We start from the raw sequence: 21,682 nt of genomic DNA, 5'->3' as shown, positions 1-21,682 counted from the left end.
TGAAATGGCTTAGATAGGATTAGTGCAGTGTAGAACACCAGATGTAGAGTGTGTGCTCAGCCTTTCAGTTGTGTCTGACTCTTTGTGACCCCATGGACTATAGCATAACCAGGCACCTGTCTCCATGGAATTTCCCAGGTAAGAATACTGGAGTGGGTTGCCATTTCCTTTTCCAGGGGATCTTCTCAACCCAAGGACCAGACCTGCGTCTCCTGCATCTTCTGCATTGGCAGGCAGATATTCTTTCCCACTGAGCCATCTGGGAAGCCTAGGTATAAAGACCAACCAAATTCTTTATTATACAACACAGTCTAAGAGTTAAGAAGTCATTTTTAACTAGATATTGAATAGGGATAGTTAAAAATGATAGTTCTTTAATCTTATCCCTGGTTCCTGTGGGGCAACTTCTAAACTCTTGGAATTTCCCAAAAGATGAAGTGTCTCCATTATTCATGATGGGTTGGTCCCTTGGGTCACACCTGAGTTTATGCTAGTGAGGTGATTCCTGCCAGGCCCTGATATAGTTTTAGGATGGGGGATAGCCATGCTGGAAAGACCAACCATGTGGCTAGAGGGCTACGAATTTGAGATTGTAAATAAGCCCAACCTCCTAGGAGAGGAAGGCAAGTTAGAGACTGAAATTTAATCACATGGTTAATGATTAAATCAATCATACTAATGTAATGAAATCCAACTGTCATGGACTCAGAGGTCAAATGAAGAACTAGCTAGTTATATGCACTGTTATCAGGAAGGGGAAATGCCCTAACTCTACAAGGAAGACACAGAAGCTCTTTATTTAAGCACCCTTTCCTACATTATTTTATGAGTTTTTTATTTTGGTTAGTTCTGATTTATTCCTTATAATAAAACTGAAATTGTAAATATAGCACCTTCCTGGATTTTGCAAGTTGTTCTATCAAATTATCAAATCTGAAGGTCAGTAGAAACCCCTAATTTGCGGTCAGTTCATCAGAAGTGTAGGTGTCCTCAGAAGCTCTGAGCTTGAAGCTGGTGTCTGAAGAGAGGGTACTGCTTTGAAGGACTGCACCCTTGATCTATGAAAATCGACTTACCTCCAGGTAGTAACTGTAAAAATTGCATTGTAGAGTGGGACACAGGGGTATTATGAAATTCTCCCCACTTCCAAAAGAAACAGTTTAGTAGAGTTCTATACTTGAGCCTGATAAAATTATGAAATCAAAGAGTAATGGAAGAAATCTAAAAGGCACTAATTTAGTCTATCCCAAGTAGAAGGAGATTCCAAATTCAGAGTAAAATAACCAGAAAGTGTGATTTGGTAATAATGTTATTAATATAATTAACAGAAACTCCAGTACTTTGGCCACCTCATGCGAAGAGTTGACTCATTGGAAAAGACTCTGATGCTGGGAGGGATTGGGGGCAGGAGGAGAAGGGGACGACAGAGGATGAGATGGCTGGATGGCATCACTGACTCGATGGTCGTGAGTCTCAGCGAACTCCGGGAGTTGGTGTTGGACAGGGAGGCCTGGCGTGCTGTGATTCATGGGGTCGCAAAGAGTCGGACACGACTGAGCGACTGATCTGATCTGATCTGACTGACTTATCTCAACTAAAGATGGAACTAGTCCAGAGTCTAGGACAGGGCTAGGCTTATAGATACAAATCATATGAATAAAAGGAAGTGAAAAGGGAGTGAATAAAAGGAAGGGATGCAAAGTTTGGAAGACTAAAAGGTTATGACAGCAATAAGACTGACCCTTTAAACAGCTTTACATTTCTGTTTATACTCACCCCAATTTGTTTTTGTTGTGATTTTTTTGTTAAAGTAACACTTCAAAGTTAAAATGTCATTATAGACACTTAAAAAACACAGGCAAACAAAAATACAAAAATAAAAACGCAATTTTCTTATTATCCAAAAACTTTAATTACTTACACCTTAGCATATATCTTTCCAGGTAACTTTCTGTGTATATAAAATTTAGATTTTTCACCAAAGTCAGACCATATTGTAAATTATTTTATATGAACTGATTTTTTTCAATAACAAATGTAACTTTTCCATACCAATAAGTTTTTATATTGCCAGATGGGAGGGGTGAGGGGATGAGTGAAATAGTTCAATGAGATAAAGGAGTACAAACTTCCAGTTGCAAAATAAACAAGTCATGAGATGAAATGTACAGCATGGAGAATACAGTCAACTGTAATGCAATGAATTTGTATGGTGACAGATGGGAACTGGGGCTTCCTAGGTGGCTCAGTGGTAAAGAATCCACCTACCAATATAGGAGATGTGGAAGGTACCTTCCTTGATGAGGTACCTTCCTTGATGAGGAAGATACCCTGGAGGGGGAAATGGTAACCCACTACAGTGTTCATGCCTAGAAAATCCCATGGGCAGAGAAGCTGCAAAGAGTTGGACACAACTGAGCACACACACAGATGGTAACTAGACTTATCACGGTGATCACTTTGTAATGTATAGAAAAACCAAATCACTAGTGTTACGCACCGGGAACTAGCAATGTTGTAGATCAATTCTACTTCAACAAACAAACAAACTCATAGAAAGAAAAATAAATTAGATCTGTGGTTACCAGAGGTAGGAAGTAGGAGAGAGAACTGGTTGAAGGTGGCCAAAAGGTAAAAACGTCCATTTACAGAACAAATAAGTAGTAGAGATGTAATTTACAACATGATAAATATAATTAACAATACTGTCTATTTTATATGAATGTTGTTAAGAGTAACTCCTGAGAGTTCTCATTACCAGGAAATCTTTTTCCTTTTTCTTTTATTTTGTATCTATATAAGATGAAGAATGTTCACTAACCTTATTACAGTAATCATTTTGTGATGTATGTAGGTTTAATTATTATTCCATATACCCTAAATTTATACAGTACTCTATATCAACTCTATATCAACTCTCAGGATATCTCAATAAAACCAGAAGTAAAATAAGCTTTTATTATACCTAATAATCAGTTGATATTCAAATTTTCCTTAATTGTCACAGAGATGTTCTTTGCAGCTATCCAAACTGAATATAATCCAGGACCATGAAATTATCTGATGGTTGTATCTCTCATGTGTCTTCTAGTCTAGCATTGCATACCTCTTTCATGACAAGATTTACAAACAGATTGGCCAGTTGTTCTATGGAATACTGTACCTTCTAAATTTGGGTTGAGTCTTCATAGTATGGATTAGTTTTTTCCCCTATTTTCCATATTTCTTACAAACTGATAGTTCTAAAGGTTTGATGACTGAAATTCATTATTTTATAACCAAACCTGAAGTGATGTTACATATTTTATAGTGTATCATATGGGGAGACACATAATTTCTGGTTGGCCTATGCTTAGTGATAATAAGAATGACCTTGATTTAGGGTAATACTCATTCCATTACACAGTTGCATTTTCTTTCTTATAACTAAGAAGTAATCTAAGTTTCTTTGGGAATATGAAATGTCTACTTTTTCAAAGTTACACCTTAACACTCTTAACAAAGTTGGTAATTTCTGCCTCAGTCAATGATTTTATTAGGTCTCCATATTGTCATTCTGCTCTGTACTGCCTCTGATATGTTTTGTTTTTTTTTTTCATAATGATATTCGCAAGATATGTGTATCCTCTACTAGATTACATAGAGTGAAAAACAGAGACTGTCTTTATTTTAGTAACACCTCCTTGTCTAATGGGACATGCTGAAAAAAAAAAAAAAGGACAAAACAGTGACAAAAAAACCCAACCTAAACCAAAAAAAAGAAAAGAAAAAAGAAAACTCTATCTGTTGAATCAAGTTTGAAAGAAGAACCAATGAAATAAAATAAGAAAAGTTTTGAATGTCCAAAATATGTGTTAAACTGTTATGGGTCGAATTGTTTTCCCCCAAAACTATATGTTAAAATTTTTACCCCCTATCCTCAGTACTTCTGAATGTGACCTTATCTAGAAATAGGGTTGATGCAGATATAATTAGCTAAGTTAATAAGGTCATGCTGGGTAGGGTAGATTAGGGCTGCTACTCCAATGTGAACAGTGTCTATGAAAAATGGAAGTCTGGAGAGAGACAAGCACACAGGAAAACACAATGCAAGGATTAGACTTCTGCTGCCAGAAGCTAAGGAACCATCAGAAGGCAAGAGAAGGGTTTGTGACACATCCTTCCCTGGAGCCTTCAGAGGAAACATGGACCTTCCTATATCATGATCCCAACTTCTAGCCCCCAGAATGGAGAAAGCTAGTCAAAGCTATGGTTTTTCCAATAGTCATGTACGAATATGAGAGTTTGATCCTAAAGGAGGCTAAGCACTGAAGAATTGATGCATTCAAACTGTGGTGCTGGAGAAGACTCTTGAGCATCTGTTGGATAGCAGTGAGATCAACCAGTCAAGCCTAAAGGAAATCAACCCTGAATATTCATTGGAAGGACTGATGCTGAAGCTGAAGGTCCAATATTTTGGCCACCTGATGAGTAGAGCCAGCCCCTGGAAAAGACCCTGATGCTGGGAAAGATTAAAAGCAGGAGAGAAGGGAATGACAGTAGATGAGATGGTTGGATGGCATCATCGACTCAATGGACATGAGTTTGAGCAAACTCTAGGAGATAGTGAAGGACAGGGAAGCCTGGCATGCTGCAGTCTATTGGGTCGCAAAAAGTCAGACTTGACTGAACAACTGAAAAACAACAATGAGTGGTGAAATTATATGTCTGTTGGTGAAGCTACACAGTTTGTGGTACTTTCTACAACAGTCCTAGGAAACATGCGCTCTTACTTATTCCTATTTCAAATTCTAATTCACACTGACAAGACATTTAAGAGCTCTAGCCCATATATCAAGAATAAATAAAAAAAATTAAAAATCAAGGTCCAATCTAAATATAAAATAATGAAAGAGAGGAAGAGGGAATGGCTCTGGTTTTACATTCCATTGTTAGCTACAGCTGTTTTGTTCCTTGTAGAGTACAAGGGGTTGCAAGCCTTTTGTGCAGGATTGCTCTATTATATGTAACATTGTATTTTAAGCAAACATTCATTTCTGGCAAGTCAATATCACAAATGAAATATTGTCTGAGGAGAAAGGAAAATCAATATTCACCTTTAGGGTCATTAAATTTTGATAAGGATTTTCTGCAAACATCAATATACTACCAAACAGATATGTATTGTATGGGTTTTGTTCTCTGTTTAATCCCATCTGTCTAGGAGTCCACTTGAACACATACATACACACCCACATACACACAGTTTTCTACAGAATCACCAGTAACCTTCTGGCTTTGCTGCTTATTTTATTTTAAACAGATGTATTTACTGGTATCAGCCTTGCCATTAGAAAGAAGTACCAAGCCAACCAGATCCATATGTGCACTCCAAGATAGTTGAAGAAATAGAACAGAATAGTCAGCTCAAAATGATGGAGGAAGCAAGAACGTTTTCACTTGCCATACTTAAGAAACATATTGCTATTTAAAACAAAACAAAACAAAAACAAGGAGAACAGGCTATAGAGTAAAATCTGAGAACTCAGGCTGAAATAGAGTAAAATCTGAGATCTCAGGCTGAGATAAAAACAAATTAAGTGTCCTAAAAACACGTGGGCTGCTTACCTTTCCATAGGTTTTGAGACAGTATCCAGAGAAATTACGATTTTCTAACAGGGCTCAAATGATCTATTTGATCTATTATTTTCCATGAGTATTTTTCCATTTTATCAAAAAGTAAGCTCTCAATAATCTATTTCTAGACTAAAGAAAAAAATATTTTGCTAAATTATGTTTTATGCATTTGTTTGCTTGATTATATCTTACAAACAACTGCTAGCTTTCAAAATATTTTCTTGAATTATTAATACCATGAACCTATCTATACTTTACTGTTGGCTAATTATCCTTATCCCATTCCACTCAACATTTGATTAACATTCCTTGTAAAATAGGTTAATGATAATCTGAATGCCCTAGGCTAGTAATTCTCAAGTCCTTTGTTCATGCACACTTTCAAATACATGCATGCCCATGCAACAGCAGAGATACATTGTTTGGAACTTGGAATGTCTGAACAAACAAGTCACTAAAGCATAGCCACTACAAAAATGTGTATCATACCAGACATGGTACACTATCAAATACTCTGGCTTTCTGCTAATCCCCTGAGTTCATAGCAGGCCTCAGCCACAATGCTTACAGATAATGTACACAAAAATGTTTGCAAATCTCTCCAATCTAGGGTTGTATCTTTGATATCCTTTATAATAGCAAATACTTTTAGTGATTCCTAATTGTACGGATCTTCTTTCTACTTTCTGGAACATTTCCTTCAAAGTACTTTCAGGTACCCCAAAACATTTAATAGCCAGAATGATAGAGTTTCCGTTTATGCCTTTAGGACACAGTAAGCACTTTCAGTGGTATACATTTGTCAATCATTATGAGATAAAATGGTTCACCAACGTATAAACAAGGGGGCCACAGCCCAAAAAACAACTTTAGAGAAGTGGTATAAAAAAACTCTTTGTCTTCATTCACACTTTCAAGTGTGTGTATCCCCACCCAAACAGGATATGTTTTCAGAAATGGGAATGCACTAAACTCAGATTAGGACAGAGATGCTGCTGCTGCTGCTGCTAAGTCGCTTCAGTCGTGTCCGACTCTGTGTGACCCCATAGATGGCAGCCCATCAGGCTCCACTGTCCCTGGGATTCTCCAGGCAAGAACACTGGAGCGGATTGCCATTTCCTTCTCCAATGCATGAAAGTGAAAAGTCAAAGTGAAGTCGCGATCATTACTCAAACCCAAGAATTTAGTAGTGGTTGGGGAGTTAATATCTACAAATGAAGAATGTTCAACAGTCAGAAGCACTGACTTTTGTTTGCTAAAAGCATTTCATAACCCTCAGATCATGAGGAAAATATAGGATTACACTCTACTCTAAACAGAGAAGGCAATGGCAAACCACTCCAGTACTCTTGCCTGGAGAATCCCATGGACGGAGGAGCACAGTGGGCTGCTGTCTGTGGGGTCCCACAGAGTTGGACATGACTGAAGTGACTTAGCAGCAGCAGCAGTACTCTAAAGGGCTATTTAAAAGACAGAACTTCTATTGCAACATGTCAGTGATGCGTGGGCCCCATTAAAAGAGAAATAAAGGATCCATGTTTTGTGCAGTTCTTTTGATGAATTTAAAGGTTCAAAACAATACTGTACAAAGTAGCAAAGATTAAAAGGCAAACACTATTACTCAAAACACTTTTATGTGGTTTCTATCTAAATATTCAAGTATTCTCTTAGCTACCCTTCAGCAGGAACTGAATGGTATGTGTATACACAGTTGCAGTAAAAATAAAATTTAACAACATGCTTCCCCCGTGGCTCAGATGGTAAAGAATTTGTCTGCAATGAAGGAGACTGGAGTTCCATGCCTGGGTTGTGAAGAACCCCTGGAGAAGGGAGTGGCTACCCACTCCAGTAATCTTGCCTGAAGAATTCCATGGACAGAGGAGTCTGGAGGGCTACAGTACATGGGGTCCCAAAGAGTCAGACATTTATGAGCAACTAACACAATTTACAATTTAATAGCATAACAATAATTGGTTAAAAATATCCAGGTAAGATTTGGCAGGGGCTGGAACACACCACTTAAAGGGTATTATAGAAACTGTATTCTAAGGGAAAGAAAGTAGCCAGAGGAAGTGAAACCAGATAGGATTGCAAAGACAACTATTTACTGGATCTGTTCAGATTCCCTCCTTATATTGTTTCCAATTTTTATTCACTAAACTACTACACAGAGAGATTATATGATGATATGCTCTAGGAGCACCCAGAAAGAGTTGATATAACTTGAAATTTGCTAAGAGCATAGATCTTAGATATTCTCACCAAACCTCAAACAGCAGCTTTATGTGAGGTAATTAATGTTAACTTGATTGCATTTTAAAATGAATATGTATATTAAATAATTACACAGTATACCTTTTAAAAATCACATTGTACAATCTAAATGTATACAATTTTATTTGCCAATCTACTTTAATAAAGTTGGAATAAAATAAAATGTATAAAATAAAAGTTGATACACAATGGATAAAACAGCATATTCTTTCATAAGTCATTAAGTTTCTAATATACTCATTTGAAAATTCATAGATTGTTGTTATGCTTATTTAGGAATGAAATTTGGATGATTATACCTGATGAAAAATCTTCAGTACTAAAATATTTCAACCAAGAATAATGCTGTCTCCTCTAATTACTATAACAGATTGATTAGATTATTTTATAGAAAACATTGGCGTTTCACTCAATATTTACCTTTAGTAAAGTCTGACATCTTCCTTAGATTACCAAAGAAAGGGAAAAAAATAAAAACAAAAAGCAATTTACCCAACTGAAAGTTCTGTAAGATTTGACTCAACAGCCAACCTAAATTAAGAGTTTCAAGAATATTGTCTTTGCTACTTGCAAAATGGAAAATGTATCATTCACTGTGAGAATAATGCCACACTAATTTGTTTTTAAAGCTTTGAAATACAGTGAAAAATTGACAAAGATTTTCGAGTTGGACAAGCATTTTAGTTCATTCAGTTTATTTCTTTTCCCCCCAGGTTTGAATGAACCAAGTTGTAGGTTTCCTTAAACAATACAGTGAAGGTTATAGAATGGATATATTTATGTGTAAATATGGAGAAGGCAATGGCACCCCACTCCAGTACTCTTGCCTGGAATATCCCATGGATGGAGGAGCCCGGTGGGCTGCCGTCCATGGGGTTGCTGAGTCGGACACGACCGAGCGACTTCACTTTCACTTTTCACTTTCATGCATTGGAGAAGGAAATGGCGACCCACTCGTGTTCTTGCCTGGAGAATCCCAGGGACGGGGAAGCCTGGTGGGCTGCCATCTATGGGGTCACACAGAGTCGGACACGACTAAAGTGACTTAGCAGCAACAGCAGCAGCAGCATGGGGTAAAGGCTACTTTCAACTAGAAGCTTTTATTAATGGTATCTGCTAGTAATAGGAAAGCTGACAAATTTGAGGCATTATGCCTTTAGGACATGGGAAAGGCTTATAGAAATCACTGAAAAATAAATTTGCTATTAAGCTTCCTTGTGCTTTCAAAAACAAGCTAAATTTAATGAAAGCAACACTTAAAAACAAGCAGCATACAGTAACTTTTTTCCATTAAAAAAAAACTCCACTTTTGAGTAAACCAAATCAATCCAAAACAAAAATATAAACTACTTTAACTCTTCAAATATGATCCAAGCAGTTGAAATAAATAAAAATATGAAAATTTTTGTTGTAATACTTTCCCTTTTTCTTTGTTTTAATCTTTTTCCTATTTACTCTGGAAATTACGTTAACCGATGGCTCTCAAAAATTTGTCTATAAGAAAAGGAAAAGTAATCATATTAATTACATATGAAAGACTGACAGCGATGCTTCTTTAAAAGTTTTATTTTTTATCGCTGTTTTGTTTTTTGTAAACATTTTTCTACCTCCTCCTCTAAATAATAATTTAACTGGTCCACTTTCAAATTACTAATAAATAGTAGATCAAAAATTTATAAAATACAAAAATAAACCTGCACAGAGTGGGAAACATTTTACATAATGCCCTCAATACAGATTACATTGGTGTAGTCTTTCCTCTGTAATACTGTTCTCAAATCACTTATATTTTAATGCTTTGCAATTAATTCTAGGTTAAAACATGTAAGAAAATTTTGTTAAAGAAAAATGTCTATCTTATAACTGCAGATTGTGCCTTTTAAACAAATGCTTGAACAATTCTACAATCTAATAAATAAACAGAAGAAAGATCATAGGGAAACAAGACATTCATTGAGGTAATAACTGTGTGAATGTTACTGAACCAAAACTATCTTTCTGTTTAGTTTTTGAAAGGAGAGGGAAAAGACCCAAGTTATTGCTGTGTGTGTGAGGTTTCAGATATTTTATAGTGTTAATAGGCATTAATCACACACAATGGCTCAGTGAAACAAAGAAAAATAATCTACCTTAGAACAAAGACAATGACAGAATTTGTCTTGCTTTCTACGGTTGAGAAATAAGTCTTAAGAAACACATGAAAAAAAACAAAACAAAACAAAAAGAAACACATGTATTTCACCATGTAATTGTGGTTTCTACTTCTGTATTAGTGTTAGATAACATTTAATTTAAAAAACATTCCTTTTATATCTTCCTCATAATTTAGAAGGCAAGTGCACTTTTAAAAATGAAAACAATAAATAATAAATAAACATGCTTCCAGTAACATTTGGGCTTCTGGGTGATTTGTTCATAGTGTTAATGGTGTGTCTGTGTGAACATCTGAAACAATATATGCTACTAATTAAAAGACTGTATATCCTGTGGTGTGAACTCTGTGATCTAATTAAATTCTGGCTGCCCTCCATTACAGAAAAGGGAAGTATGTGGTGTGTGAAAATGTGCAAATTAAACTAGATTACTAAGTCCTTGAACCACTATTGGGTTGTTAAGGTAAGAGGTTTCTGATGATCTGGGGTATATGAAATGATGAGTCAAGAGATATGGCTCACAGAGTGTAGATATGCATATTATGCTGGCTAGGTCAGGTTAGCCTGACAAAGTTAAGTCAGCTAGTATATCAAAAAGCATTAATTTGGAAGACAAAGGCAATGCCTGGCATTCCTATTCAACAAAATGTTAACCCAGTTAAATCTTTCCTCTAAATGTAAGTAATCTCAAGACTAAAATGATGAACTATTTTTGTAGCTATTCTCTCTTTTAAACTAACTGTATTTTATCAACTATTTTAAAATCCCAAGACAAAACAAAACAAAAAAAGAAACCCTGTACATTTTAGGAATACCTTTCAGGAAAGCCTATTTTGGAAAATTCTTCCACAAAAATTAAAATATAAGAGAATGCATTCTTGTTCTATTCTTGTATCATTTCTGTTTAAATGTTTTTAAATTCTATTTCACTTTTTTAAAAATGATATTTTGGACAAATTTTGAAAAAAAAATTGAAGGTAATATAATACATTAAGGCTAACATGCCTTGTGCTGAAATTCTTATCCATTAGCTTTGCTATAAAAGTCTAGCTTTCAGTGAAATTTTCAATTTTACTTTATTTCACAACTTTCAGATAGTCTCTGTCATGGTTAATTTTATATATCAACTTGATTGAGCATGGGATGCCCAGATATTCAGTTATATGTGATTTTGGTTGTGTCTGTTAGAGTGTTTCCAAAAGAGATTATCATTTGAATCTGTAAACTGAGGAAAGCAGATTTTCTCCCCAGTGTTGGTGGGTCTCATACAATCTGGTGAAGGCCTAAAAATAGAACAAAAGTCCCAGTAAGACAGAATTTGCTCTCTCTGCCTGTCTTCAGACTTGGACTTCAACTAGAACTAGACAATCAGCTCTCCTGTGTCTCCAGCTTGCTGCCTTCAGATCATGGAACTTTTCAGCCTTCATAACTTCATGAGCCAATTCTTTAAGATTTATTTTGATTGATGCATTAATAGATAAGGCTAGAGCAGCAATCAATTACATGCTTCTTAATACAATTCTGAAAACTCAACTCTAAAAAAATTACCTACACAAGTAAAGATAAAAATAAAACTCTGGAATATATCCTAAATACTGGCTAGGGCATGGTGTGAATCAAAGAGCCTTTATGCTAACCTGGTTCATCAAATCTATTGTATATCACTGATGATGTATAATTTTGAAAGATTTCTTAGTGATAAACACTCATTATGATAACAATAACCTTTACTACTTAACATTTATGTCTTTCCCTTCTTTTTCAGTTATCACTAGTATTTAGGTAAAATCTTTTGGAAATACCTTGAAAAATCTCACTATTTTCAGTGACAAAATCAAATATTTTTGTTTGTCTATACTAAATGTTTTAGTATGCTTCTAAACATGGGCTGGGGTAAAGCATTGTTACAAAGATATTTGAGTAATTTATTTTATGTGTTTGAATAATTAACTATATTTTAAAAAACACTATTAAATTAGTATCTACCTGAGGCACAGATGTCTCAGTCTCTGAAAGCAATGAATGATTTTATACTTTATTTCCTAACAGAACTGATGGTGGCTTCATTTTCACTGCCATGTACATACATTACTTTATTTCCCTGCCACTAAAAAATGGTGCCTTCAAGTCCTATTCAGAGTTGCAATTTATCTAAAATAATGAGTAGATACCAAATCTACACTTTTTAATAAACCATTTTTATGAAATTTCCATTATCTAAAATCTGTTCACACACCAGATAACAGAAAAATAATATTGATGTAGTTAGTGCCTATATGTAATCATATATTATTTGAAATAAACTTATAAAAGTCCTCACCATTATTACTAGAATTAGTTATGCTGAAACATTTATTAATTATTTCAAAAGGATTGCTGACTTCTTGAGTTTTAAAACTTTATTCCAAAGTCAAGGCAACAAAACGGCTCATTACTTTAAGAGAAAGTAAAAATCTAGGCTAAGGAAAACCATTGGTATTAAGCTCCTAACTTGGCAATGACTTGTTTTGTTGCCTTTGTTCTTCTCTTTTACTTACCAAGGTATCTTCAATTAGAGACTAGATATCACAACAGCAAGCACTTCATTTAAAGCAAGTAAATCAATTTACTTTTTAAAAAGGAAAATATGAAAATCACTTTGCACTGTTTTCTGACTAATCCAGTATCAGCTCAGTTCAGTTCAGTCGCTCAGTTGTGTCCGACTCTTTGCGACCCCATGAATCGCAGCACACCAGGCCTCCCTGTCCATCACCAACTCCTGGAGTTCACCCAAACTCATGTCCATCGAGTTGGTGATGCCATCCAGCCATCTCATCCTCTGTTGACCCCTTCTCGTCCTGCCCCCAACCTCTCCCAGCATCAGAGTCTTTTCCAGTGAGTCAACTCTTTGCGTGAGGTGGCCAAAGTATTGGAGTTTCAGCTTCATCATCAGTCCTTCCAAAGAACACCCAGGACTGATCTCCTTTAGAATGGACTGGTTGGATCTCCTTGCAGTCCAAGGGACTCTCAAGAGTCTTCTCCAACACCACAGTTAAAAAGCATTAATTCTTCAGTGCTCAGCTTTCTTCACAGCCCAACTTTCACATCCATATATAACCACTGGAAAAACCATAGCCTTGACTAGATGAACCTTTGTTGGCAAAGTAATGTCTCTGCTTTTGAATATGCTATCTAGGTTGGTCCAGTATAGCTAGTACCAAATAGAAGACTCTGGAGTCTAGTTAGATATGAGGTCTCTACTCTGCCCATCTCTCCATTTTCTCATCCCTAAATCAGTGCTAATAATGACACTACAGGTGACTATTAAGTTAATATAAGTGCAGTGGTCAGAGCCATGCTTGGCTCATACTAAGTGCCTTTGAGGATCAACTCATTATTTTGAATATCAAAAGGTATACTTGGATCTTTCTTAAATGAAGTTAAAAAATATTTTTTTCAGTGGTATTGTTTGTGTTTCTTAGATACAATTTAATCAGAAAACTCACAGATATGACATTTGTATATACTCATAAAATCCAGTATATTATGAAAAAATCATTTTTTAATTCAGTGTAATCTCACCAAATGAGGTGCATACCTTACTTTTAAGGGCATAATGGAGTTTCAACATTTAAATATAAGCCTATAACCACAGTTCTTTTACCTAAAACTGTAGTTCTCAAACTTTAGCAGGGATCAGAATTACCTAGAGGGCTTGTCAGAACACAGGATCATGGGACCCACCTCCAAAGTCTCTGATTTATTAATAACAACTCTAACAGGTTCTCAAATACTGCTCCTGTTGCTGGTGTGGGCACCACACTTGGTGAACCACTGCTCTAAAAGGTGTGTCTGAATTTCCCATCTGGGCTTCAGGCCCAGGAGAATCAGTGCTACAAGCCCTGAACTGCACTGTAACCAGCACTTACCAAGGACTTGGGAGAGGCAGGTATTATCTGGGAGAACTAAGCTGGTCTAAATTCTTGCCATTTATTCCATTCTATGTTTGGGAACTACCACGTTCATCTGGGCCACTTGCATGGTCAGGAAAAGAGCAAAGTTTTATCTAAGACTGCAATACTGGTTGTTTCTATGATTTTTACCTCTGATTTTCATAAATAATCTTGTCTACCAGCCTCCATTCCTATACTTTCTGTGTTCTTCCCTTTACTAAGGGGCCTGAGTCCTGGAAACTACATTTCCCATCTCTCATTGCTTCCACCGTTCTGGATTTGTTTCAGGCTCTGCCAGTGAAATGCCTGAATAAGAAATCTGGAAGTCACCACTTCTCTGACAGGGATGGTGGTTGACACAGAAACTCCAAGACACGAAGTTATGTTCTCCAGTGTGGTCACTTAGAGCTAGGCAGCTGTGATTAGTGGCAGCAGCTTCCTGCAGCTTCCTGACTGCCGCATCTCAGTCACACTGGCCTGACTGGAAAATGAGAGCTGACTGCTGATTTCTGATTCAGTTGCCACCCAACTATCTGTAATTGCCTATTTTAAATAGTCTTTGGTGTCTGTATTGAGATCTGACTGATAACATTCTTCTAACACTTCTTTCTACTTTCTACCCCTTTTCCCTGTATCTCATACTCATGGGTAATGGTGTAACTTCTTATGAGCTGTCATCTGTGCCATTTTCATTCGAATTTGATTCCCTAATTATGCTTTTCTATGTTGGATTTCTCCCTTAACAACATCCATGAGGCCTTCTGTAATTTTTTAATTTCCTAAGTATGTCCACAGAATTTTGATTCACTTTTTTTCCCATCTGCAACTCACATGCAGATTTCTCAAGAGTTAGGTTCCAGATTAAACATCCTTGATCCAACAAACTTATTCTAAAACATTTTTATCACCATCTCTCAAACACCCCAGTCTCCTTGAAAGTCAACTACACAGGTTTTTTTTTTTTTTTTTTTCCTGTATTTATATATGTTGGTCAGTCTGCCCTCTGCTGACACACTTACTTCTATTGAGAAATTTATCATGTGATCAAAAGTTTTCAGATCCCTGGCAACTACTGTTCTCATCCCAGATGATTTTACCTTCATCATCCTATCCTTCATTCTAACCTTAGTCTCCTCCTTTCAAAGTCTTTTGATCTTCCTTCAGTTTTCCAAGCATATGTGTGCAACCTAGATCTTGCCATTGCCAAAGCATCACAACAAACAAAGCTAGTGGAGGTGATGGAAATCCAGTTGAACTATTCCAAATCCTGAAAGATGATGCTGTGAAAGTGCTGCACTCAATATGCCAGCAAATTGGGAAAACTCAGCAGTGGCCACAGGACTGGAAAAGGTCAGTTTTCATTCCAATCCCAAAGAAAGGCAATTCCAAAGAACGCTCAAACTACCACACAATTGCACTCATCTCACACGCTAGTAAAGTAATGCTCAAAATTCTCCAAGCCAGGCTTCAGCAATACGTGAACCGTGAACTTCCTGATGTTCAAGCTGGTTTTAGAAAAGGCAGAGGAACCAGAGATCAAATTGCCAACATCTGCTGGATCATGGAAAAAGCAAGAGAGTTCCAGAAAAACATCTATTTCTGCTTTATTGACTATGCCAAAGCCTTTGACAGTATATATCACAATAAACTGTGGAAAATTTTGAAAGAGATGGGAATACCAGACCACCTGACCTGCCTCTTGAGAAATTTGTATGCAGGTCAGGAAGCAACAGTTAGAACTGGACATGGAACAACAGACTGGTTCCAAATAGGAAAAGGAGTTTGTCAAGGCTGTATATTGTCACCCTGTTTATTTAACTTCTATGCAGAGTACATCATGAGAAATGCTGGACTGGAAGAAACACAAACTGGAATCAAGATTGTTGGGAGAAATATCAATAACCTCAGATATGCAGATGACACCACCCTTATGGCAGAAAGTGAAGAGGAACTCAAAAGCCTCTTGATGAAAGTGAAAGTGGAGAGTGAAAAAGTTGGCTTAAAGCTCAACATTCAGAAAACGAAGATCATGGCATCTGGTCCCACCACTTCATGGGAAATAGATGGGGAAACAGTGGAAACAGTGTCACACTTTATTTTTCTGGGCTCCAAAATCACTGCAAGATGGTGACTGCAGCCATGAAATTAAAAGACGCTTACTCCTTGGAAGGAAAGTTATGAGCAACCTAGATAGCATATTCAAAAGCAGAGACATTACTTTGCCAACAAAGGTTCATCTAGTCAAGGCTATGGTTTTTCCTGTGGTCACGTATGGATGTGAGAGTTGGACTGTGAAGAAGGCTGAGGGCCGAAGAACTGATGCTTTTGACCTGTGGTGTTGGAGAAGACTCTTGAGAGTCCCTTGGACTGCAAAGAGATCCAACCAGTCCATTCTGAAGGAGATTAGCCCTGGGTGTTCTTTGGAAGGAATGATGCTAAAGCTGAAACTCCAGTACTTTGGCCACCTCATGCAAAGAGTTGACTCATTGGAAAAGACTCTGATGCTGGGAGGGATTGGGGGCAGGAGGAGAAGGGGATGACAGAGGATGAGATCGCTGGATGGCATCGCTGACTCGATGGACGTGAGTCTCAGTGAACTCCCGGAGTTGGTGATGGACAGGGAGGCCTGGTGTGCTGCGATTCATGGGGTCGCAAAGAGTCGGACACGACTGAGTGACTGATCTGACCTGATCTGTTGTTGTTCAGTCGCTAAGGCATATCCAACTCTTTGTGACCCCATGAACCTCAGCACACTGGGCTTCCCTGTCCTTCACTATCTCCCAGAGTTTGCTCAAATTCCTGTCCACTGAGTCAGTGATATCATTCAACCATCTCATCCTTTGTCACCCCCTTCTCCTCTTGCCATTTTCTGGAATTGCTTTTTCTCCAAAATGTTAGACTCAGAAATCCAAATCTCAAATCTCTTATTTCATATCCAATTATCTCAACCCAAAGAAACACACTAAAAGATTTTCTCTTCCTCGTCACCCACACCTGAAAACCCACTTCCCAAACACCATGCACACTGATCTCTCTCATCCATACACACACAACAGGTACACACACATAACACAGAGAATACAAGCATACTACCCCCCATTCTTCCAAAGTGGTCTGAACACTTTTGACCTTTTTACTTTTGTTTTTGAGGAAGAAAAACACAACTTCAATTTCTGCTGTTCTGCTCCTGCTTTCTCCACAGCCCCAGTTTGAAAATGTACTTGTCTTTATCCTAAATATAACACATGCTCTTTGAAAGAGATGAGAAGAAAAACGTAAAATAAACCTCAGGAAATTTCTCAGAGGATAAACACACACACATGAGCCAGGACTTTTAACAGTGTAAATCAGACTTCTATTCCACGACTCATCTTCACTGAACATTCCATTTCCATTCTTAATTTCACCTTCTGCCTGGGTATCCTCACCTTGAGAACAAACCTCTGTTCCTCTTTAAGGCCCACAGAAAATAACCTGTCTTGTGGCCTTTTCTGACCCTGAATCTTAGCAATATTTTGATTTATAATGTAAAAATACAGACACAATATTCACTATCACTAGAATAAGAAATAAGACAAAAATCTCTCATTACAAACTTCACAAAGAAAAAAATAAATTAAAAAAAACTGCATAAAATTACCTCAAATTTAAAAGTTTCTGCACAGAAATCGGAACCATTAACAAAATGAAAAAGCAAAATATGTAGTGGCAGAAAATATTTGCAAATTTTATGTCTGATAAGTGATTGATATCCAAAATATATAACGAACTCACATAACTCAATGGCAAGAGACAAACCCTAGTTATAAAATAAATAAATCATAAAGATGTATAGTATGGTGACTATAGTTAATAACACTGGCTTGCATATTAAAAGTCTTATCACAAGAAATAAAAACATTGTGTAACTATGTGTCGTGATGGATGTTGACTTATTGGGGCAATCATTTTGCAATGTTTGTATACAGATATTGAATTATTATTTTGTACACCTGAAACAAATATAATTTATACAAAAACCTATACCTAAACTTCCCATACTTTTGACTTATTCAGTTCAGTTCACTCAGTAGTGTCCAACTCTTTGCAACCCCATGGACCACAGAACGCCATGCCTCCCTGTCCATCACCAACTCCTGGAGTTTACTCAAACTTATCTCCATTGAGTCAGTGATGCCATCTAACCATCTCATCCTCTGTCATCCCCTTCTCCTCCTGCCCTCAATCTTTCCCAGCATCAGGGTCTTTTCAAATGAGTCAGCTCCTTCGCATCAGGTGGCCAAAGTACTGGAGTTTCAGCTTCAGCATCAGTCCTTCCAATGAACACCCAGGACTGATCTCCTTTAGGATGGACTGGTTGGATCTCCTTGCAGTCCAAGGGACTCTCAAGAGTTCAAAAGCATCAATTCTTTGGTGCTCAGCCTTCTTTATAGTCCAACTCTCACATCCATACATGACTACTGGAAAAACCATAGCCTTGACTAGACGGAACTTTGTTGTAATGTCTCTGCTTTTTAATATGCTGTCTAGGTTGGTCATAACTTTCCTTCCAAGGAGTAAGTGTCTTTTAATATCATGGCTGCGGTCACCATCTGCAGTGATTTGGGAACCCCCAAAAATAAAGTCTGACACTGTTTCCCCTCTATTTCCCATGAAGTGATGGGACTGGATGCCATGATCTTCATTTTCTGAATGTTGAGCTTCAAGCCAACTTTTTCACTCTCCTCTTTCACTTTCATCAAGAGGCTCTTTAGTTCCTCTTCACTTTCTGCCATAAGGGTGGTGTCATCTGCATATCTGAGGTTATTGATATTTTTCCTGGCAATCTTGATTTCAGCTTGTGATTCATCCAGCCCAGTGTTTCTCATGATATACTCTGCATATAAGTTAAATAAGCAGGGTGACAATATACAGCCTTGACGTACTCCTTTTCCTATTTGGAACCAGTTTGTTCCATGTCCAGTTCTAACTGTTGCTTCCTGACCTGCATAGTGTATCATTTTAGAGGGGTATTATATACTTGCTTTGAGACACACAGAATGGGGTCAAATGTTAGCCCCATGAATAATTGACTACATGACCTTAGGTAAGTTACTTAACCTCTCTGTACTTTAATTTCCTCATACGTAAAAATGGGGATTATACTGGGAATATACAAACCTAGTCTTATCCTTTTCAGAAGTAGAAATTCCTATCTATCCTTATAAATATTATTGTGTGTATTTATTTAATACAAAAATTAATGTAGAGATACTTCAACTAAATATTGTTTGGAGACCAGATAGAGACTACTCATGCCATATAACAAACACAGAGCTCCATAAGAAGAAGACAGACACCTCTTCTTTCCTGGAAAGGACTCAGCCAATTTTGTTTTCCATAGCTCTTCCAACCTGCCTTTCTTCTCTAAAAATGTGTGCCCCTTCCCTTGTTCTGTGGGGATTTGCATGCAGCTTGCCATGACTTTGGATCTCAAAATGCAATTTTCTGTTGATCCTCAAAAAAACCCAACGCTGCTGAAGAACTATCTGGCAGTCTATATATTTTAGTAATTATATATTATTATATACTTTAATATATAATATATAATTTATAAATATAACATATAAGCTATAACTTACTAAAATATAATTATATACTATATAAATACATGTAATAATATATATTTTAGTATAAAATTATTTTCAAATATATAATTTGGTAGAACTGAATTAGTTTCTGCATATTCTGTAATTTATTTTTTGCTACATCAAAGTAAAAAATAGAATTGAACTGAATCAAATCAGCCAAACACGGAGAATCAGAAGCAAACATTCAAGTTTATCACCTATTACTGATATCTAACAAAACTCAATTTTAATTTGGACTATCTAGAGATAGCTTAGTGGTCAAAATAACATGCCTCAATTCCAATTTTGGAATGTGATTTCTTTAGTGCTGTTCCTTATTTAGAAATTAAGTCTACAGATAATTACAAATAAAAATTCATTGAGTTACAGATGTCACTAGTGGTAAAGAACATGCCTGCTTAATGCAGTAGACTTAAGTAATGCAGGTTCAGTCCTTGGGTTAGGAAGATCCCCTGGAGGAGGGCATGGCAACCTACTCCACTATTCTTGCCTGGAGAATCCCATGGACAGAGGAACGTGGCAGGCTATGGTCCTTAGGGTCACAAAGAGTCGACACAATTGAAGCAACTCAGCACAACCAGGTAGCCAATAATGACAAAATTAAAATAAAGTATATATAATCATTAATACTGTTTTAAAATATTATATTAAAGTCCAGGCTTTTTAACTGCAGAGTAAGTTTATATTTCAGTGACAGAATATATTAAAGATTTACCATGTAAGAACTGTGAAAGCAGAAATCAATACATAGATCCATTATTTACTATTTCTATATTCCCTTAATATATTCTATTCAAAATTTCCCTGTTAATTCTTCAACGTATCAAATTAAAAAATCAAATCTTAGTGACTTATCTTAAAGTGCTAATTAAATTCTGAGTCATAAATTTTTAAATGCTGAATAAATGAATCAAAGGTAGAATTATAAACGAAGAAAACTGCATTCTCTTTTATAAGATGTATTGTGTGAAAATAAAACTTACAACTTGTGAATCATAAAAGAGTCTTTTTTATCATTTTTCAAGCACCTCAAGTACCACTCCCTTTTAAAGGGTACTCAAATGTCCCAGACATGTGAGCTGACCCTCCATTTGACTGCGATCTCAGTCCACTTATGTGACCTCCGTCCATTTATGCATTTCAGTTTATTTTGTAGCTTGAATATGCAGGACAATAATTCTAATTTACTTATCTTGCAGCCTTACTGGGCCAGGTGATTTCGCAGGTGCAGTGACAAATAACTCATAACCAAACAAATGAGATAATGACAGTAAATTTGATCAACACAGATTCTACTTGCTGAAGAAAAATAGGAACACGATAGGAAGAAAATAGCTATCTGTATCACCATCAGATAATGATTTTCAAAAATTCAGTTATCCTTTATTTTTCATTCTTGTATCTGTTCATTCTATATATTATCTATTAGCTGCTTGGCCAGATTGATTTGCTTTTAATTTATGAAAAGAAACCATTGAAAAATCCTAAGAATTAATTCTAGAAAAGCCTGTGATTTAATCCATATTGCTTTCCAAATCTAAACATATAATCATAAGGCCATGTGGAGAAAGGGTGTAGAGGCTGTGAAAGGGCAGGAATATGAAGGAAGGGAGATTAACAGAAATGTGGAAAGAAAATGAAAAGTGGAATCATTTTATCTTTGGAGTAAAATATAAGGAAAATGTTACAGATTTTGACTCCCAGTTTTCTCTATCTGCTTTCTTCCTTATTCTGTAAACCTCATTCTCCATTGCTACCCCTATTCCTCTTCTTCAAAATCTATAAGCAATCTATTTTCAGAACTAGTCACTCTCCCAACTCTGAAGTTTGTGGGACTTTCAGTAACTTCAAGTGAAAGTAAAAGTATTAGTCACTCAGTCTTGTCTGATTCTTTGTGACTACAACCCCATGGACTGTAACCTGCCAGTCTCCTCTGTCCATGGAATTCTTCAGGCAAGAATACTGGAGCGGGTAGCGATTCTCTTCTTCAGTAGATCTTCTCCACCCAGGGATTGAGCCCGGGTCTCCTGCATTGCAGGCAGAATTTTACCATCTGAGCCACCAGGAAAGCAAACCT

The 21,682-nt window shown here is 36.6% G+C and overlaps 1 protein-coding gene across 11 annotated transcripts in view; it reads right to left on the bottom strand.

The window, feature by feature from the left end:
* The window catches only part of CCSER1 (coiled-coil serine rich protein 1), a 1,487,998-nt gene that overhangs the window by 289,043 nt on the left and 1,177,273 nt on the right, over nt 1-21,682 (bottom strand). The window contains exon 11 of one of the 11 annotated variants that reach the window (XM_086406513.1): nt 19,708-21,680. The exons of the other annotated variants lie outside the window; for them this stretch is intronic. Within the exon in view, the coding sequence (XP_086262639.1) occupies nt 21,555-21,680 (126 nt within the window). The 3' untranslated portion in view covers nt 19,708-21,554. Of the gene's footprint in view, nt 1-19,707; nt 21,681-21,682 lie in introns of those variants that run through there. 11 annotated transcript variants of the gene reach the window in all.

This window comes from Bos grunniens, chromosome 6, assembly GCF_055505025.1.
Source record: "Bos grunniens cultivar Pamir isolate PY7600 chromosome 6, Bosgru_T2T1.0, whole genome shotgun sequence".
Taxonomy (NCBI): Eukaryota; Metazoa; Chordata; class Mammalia; order Artiodactyla; family Bovidae; genus Bos; species Bos grunniens.
Note: the sequence above shows the minus strand (reverse complement) of the source record. Positions and strands in the feature narration are given on the sequence as shown.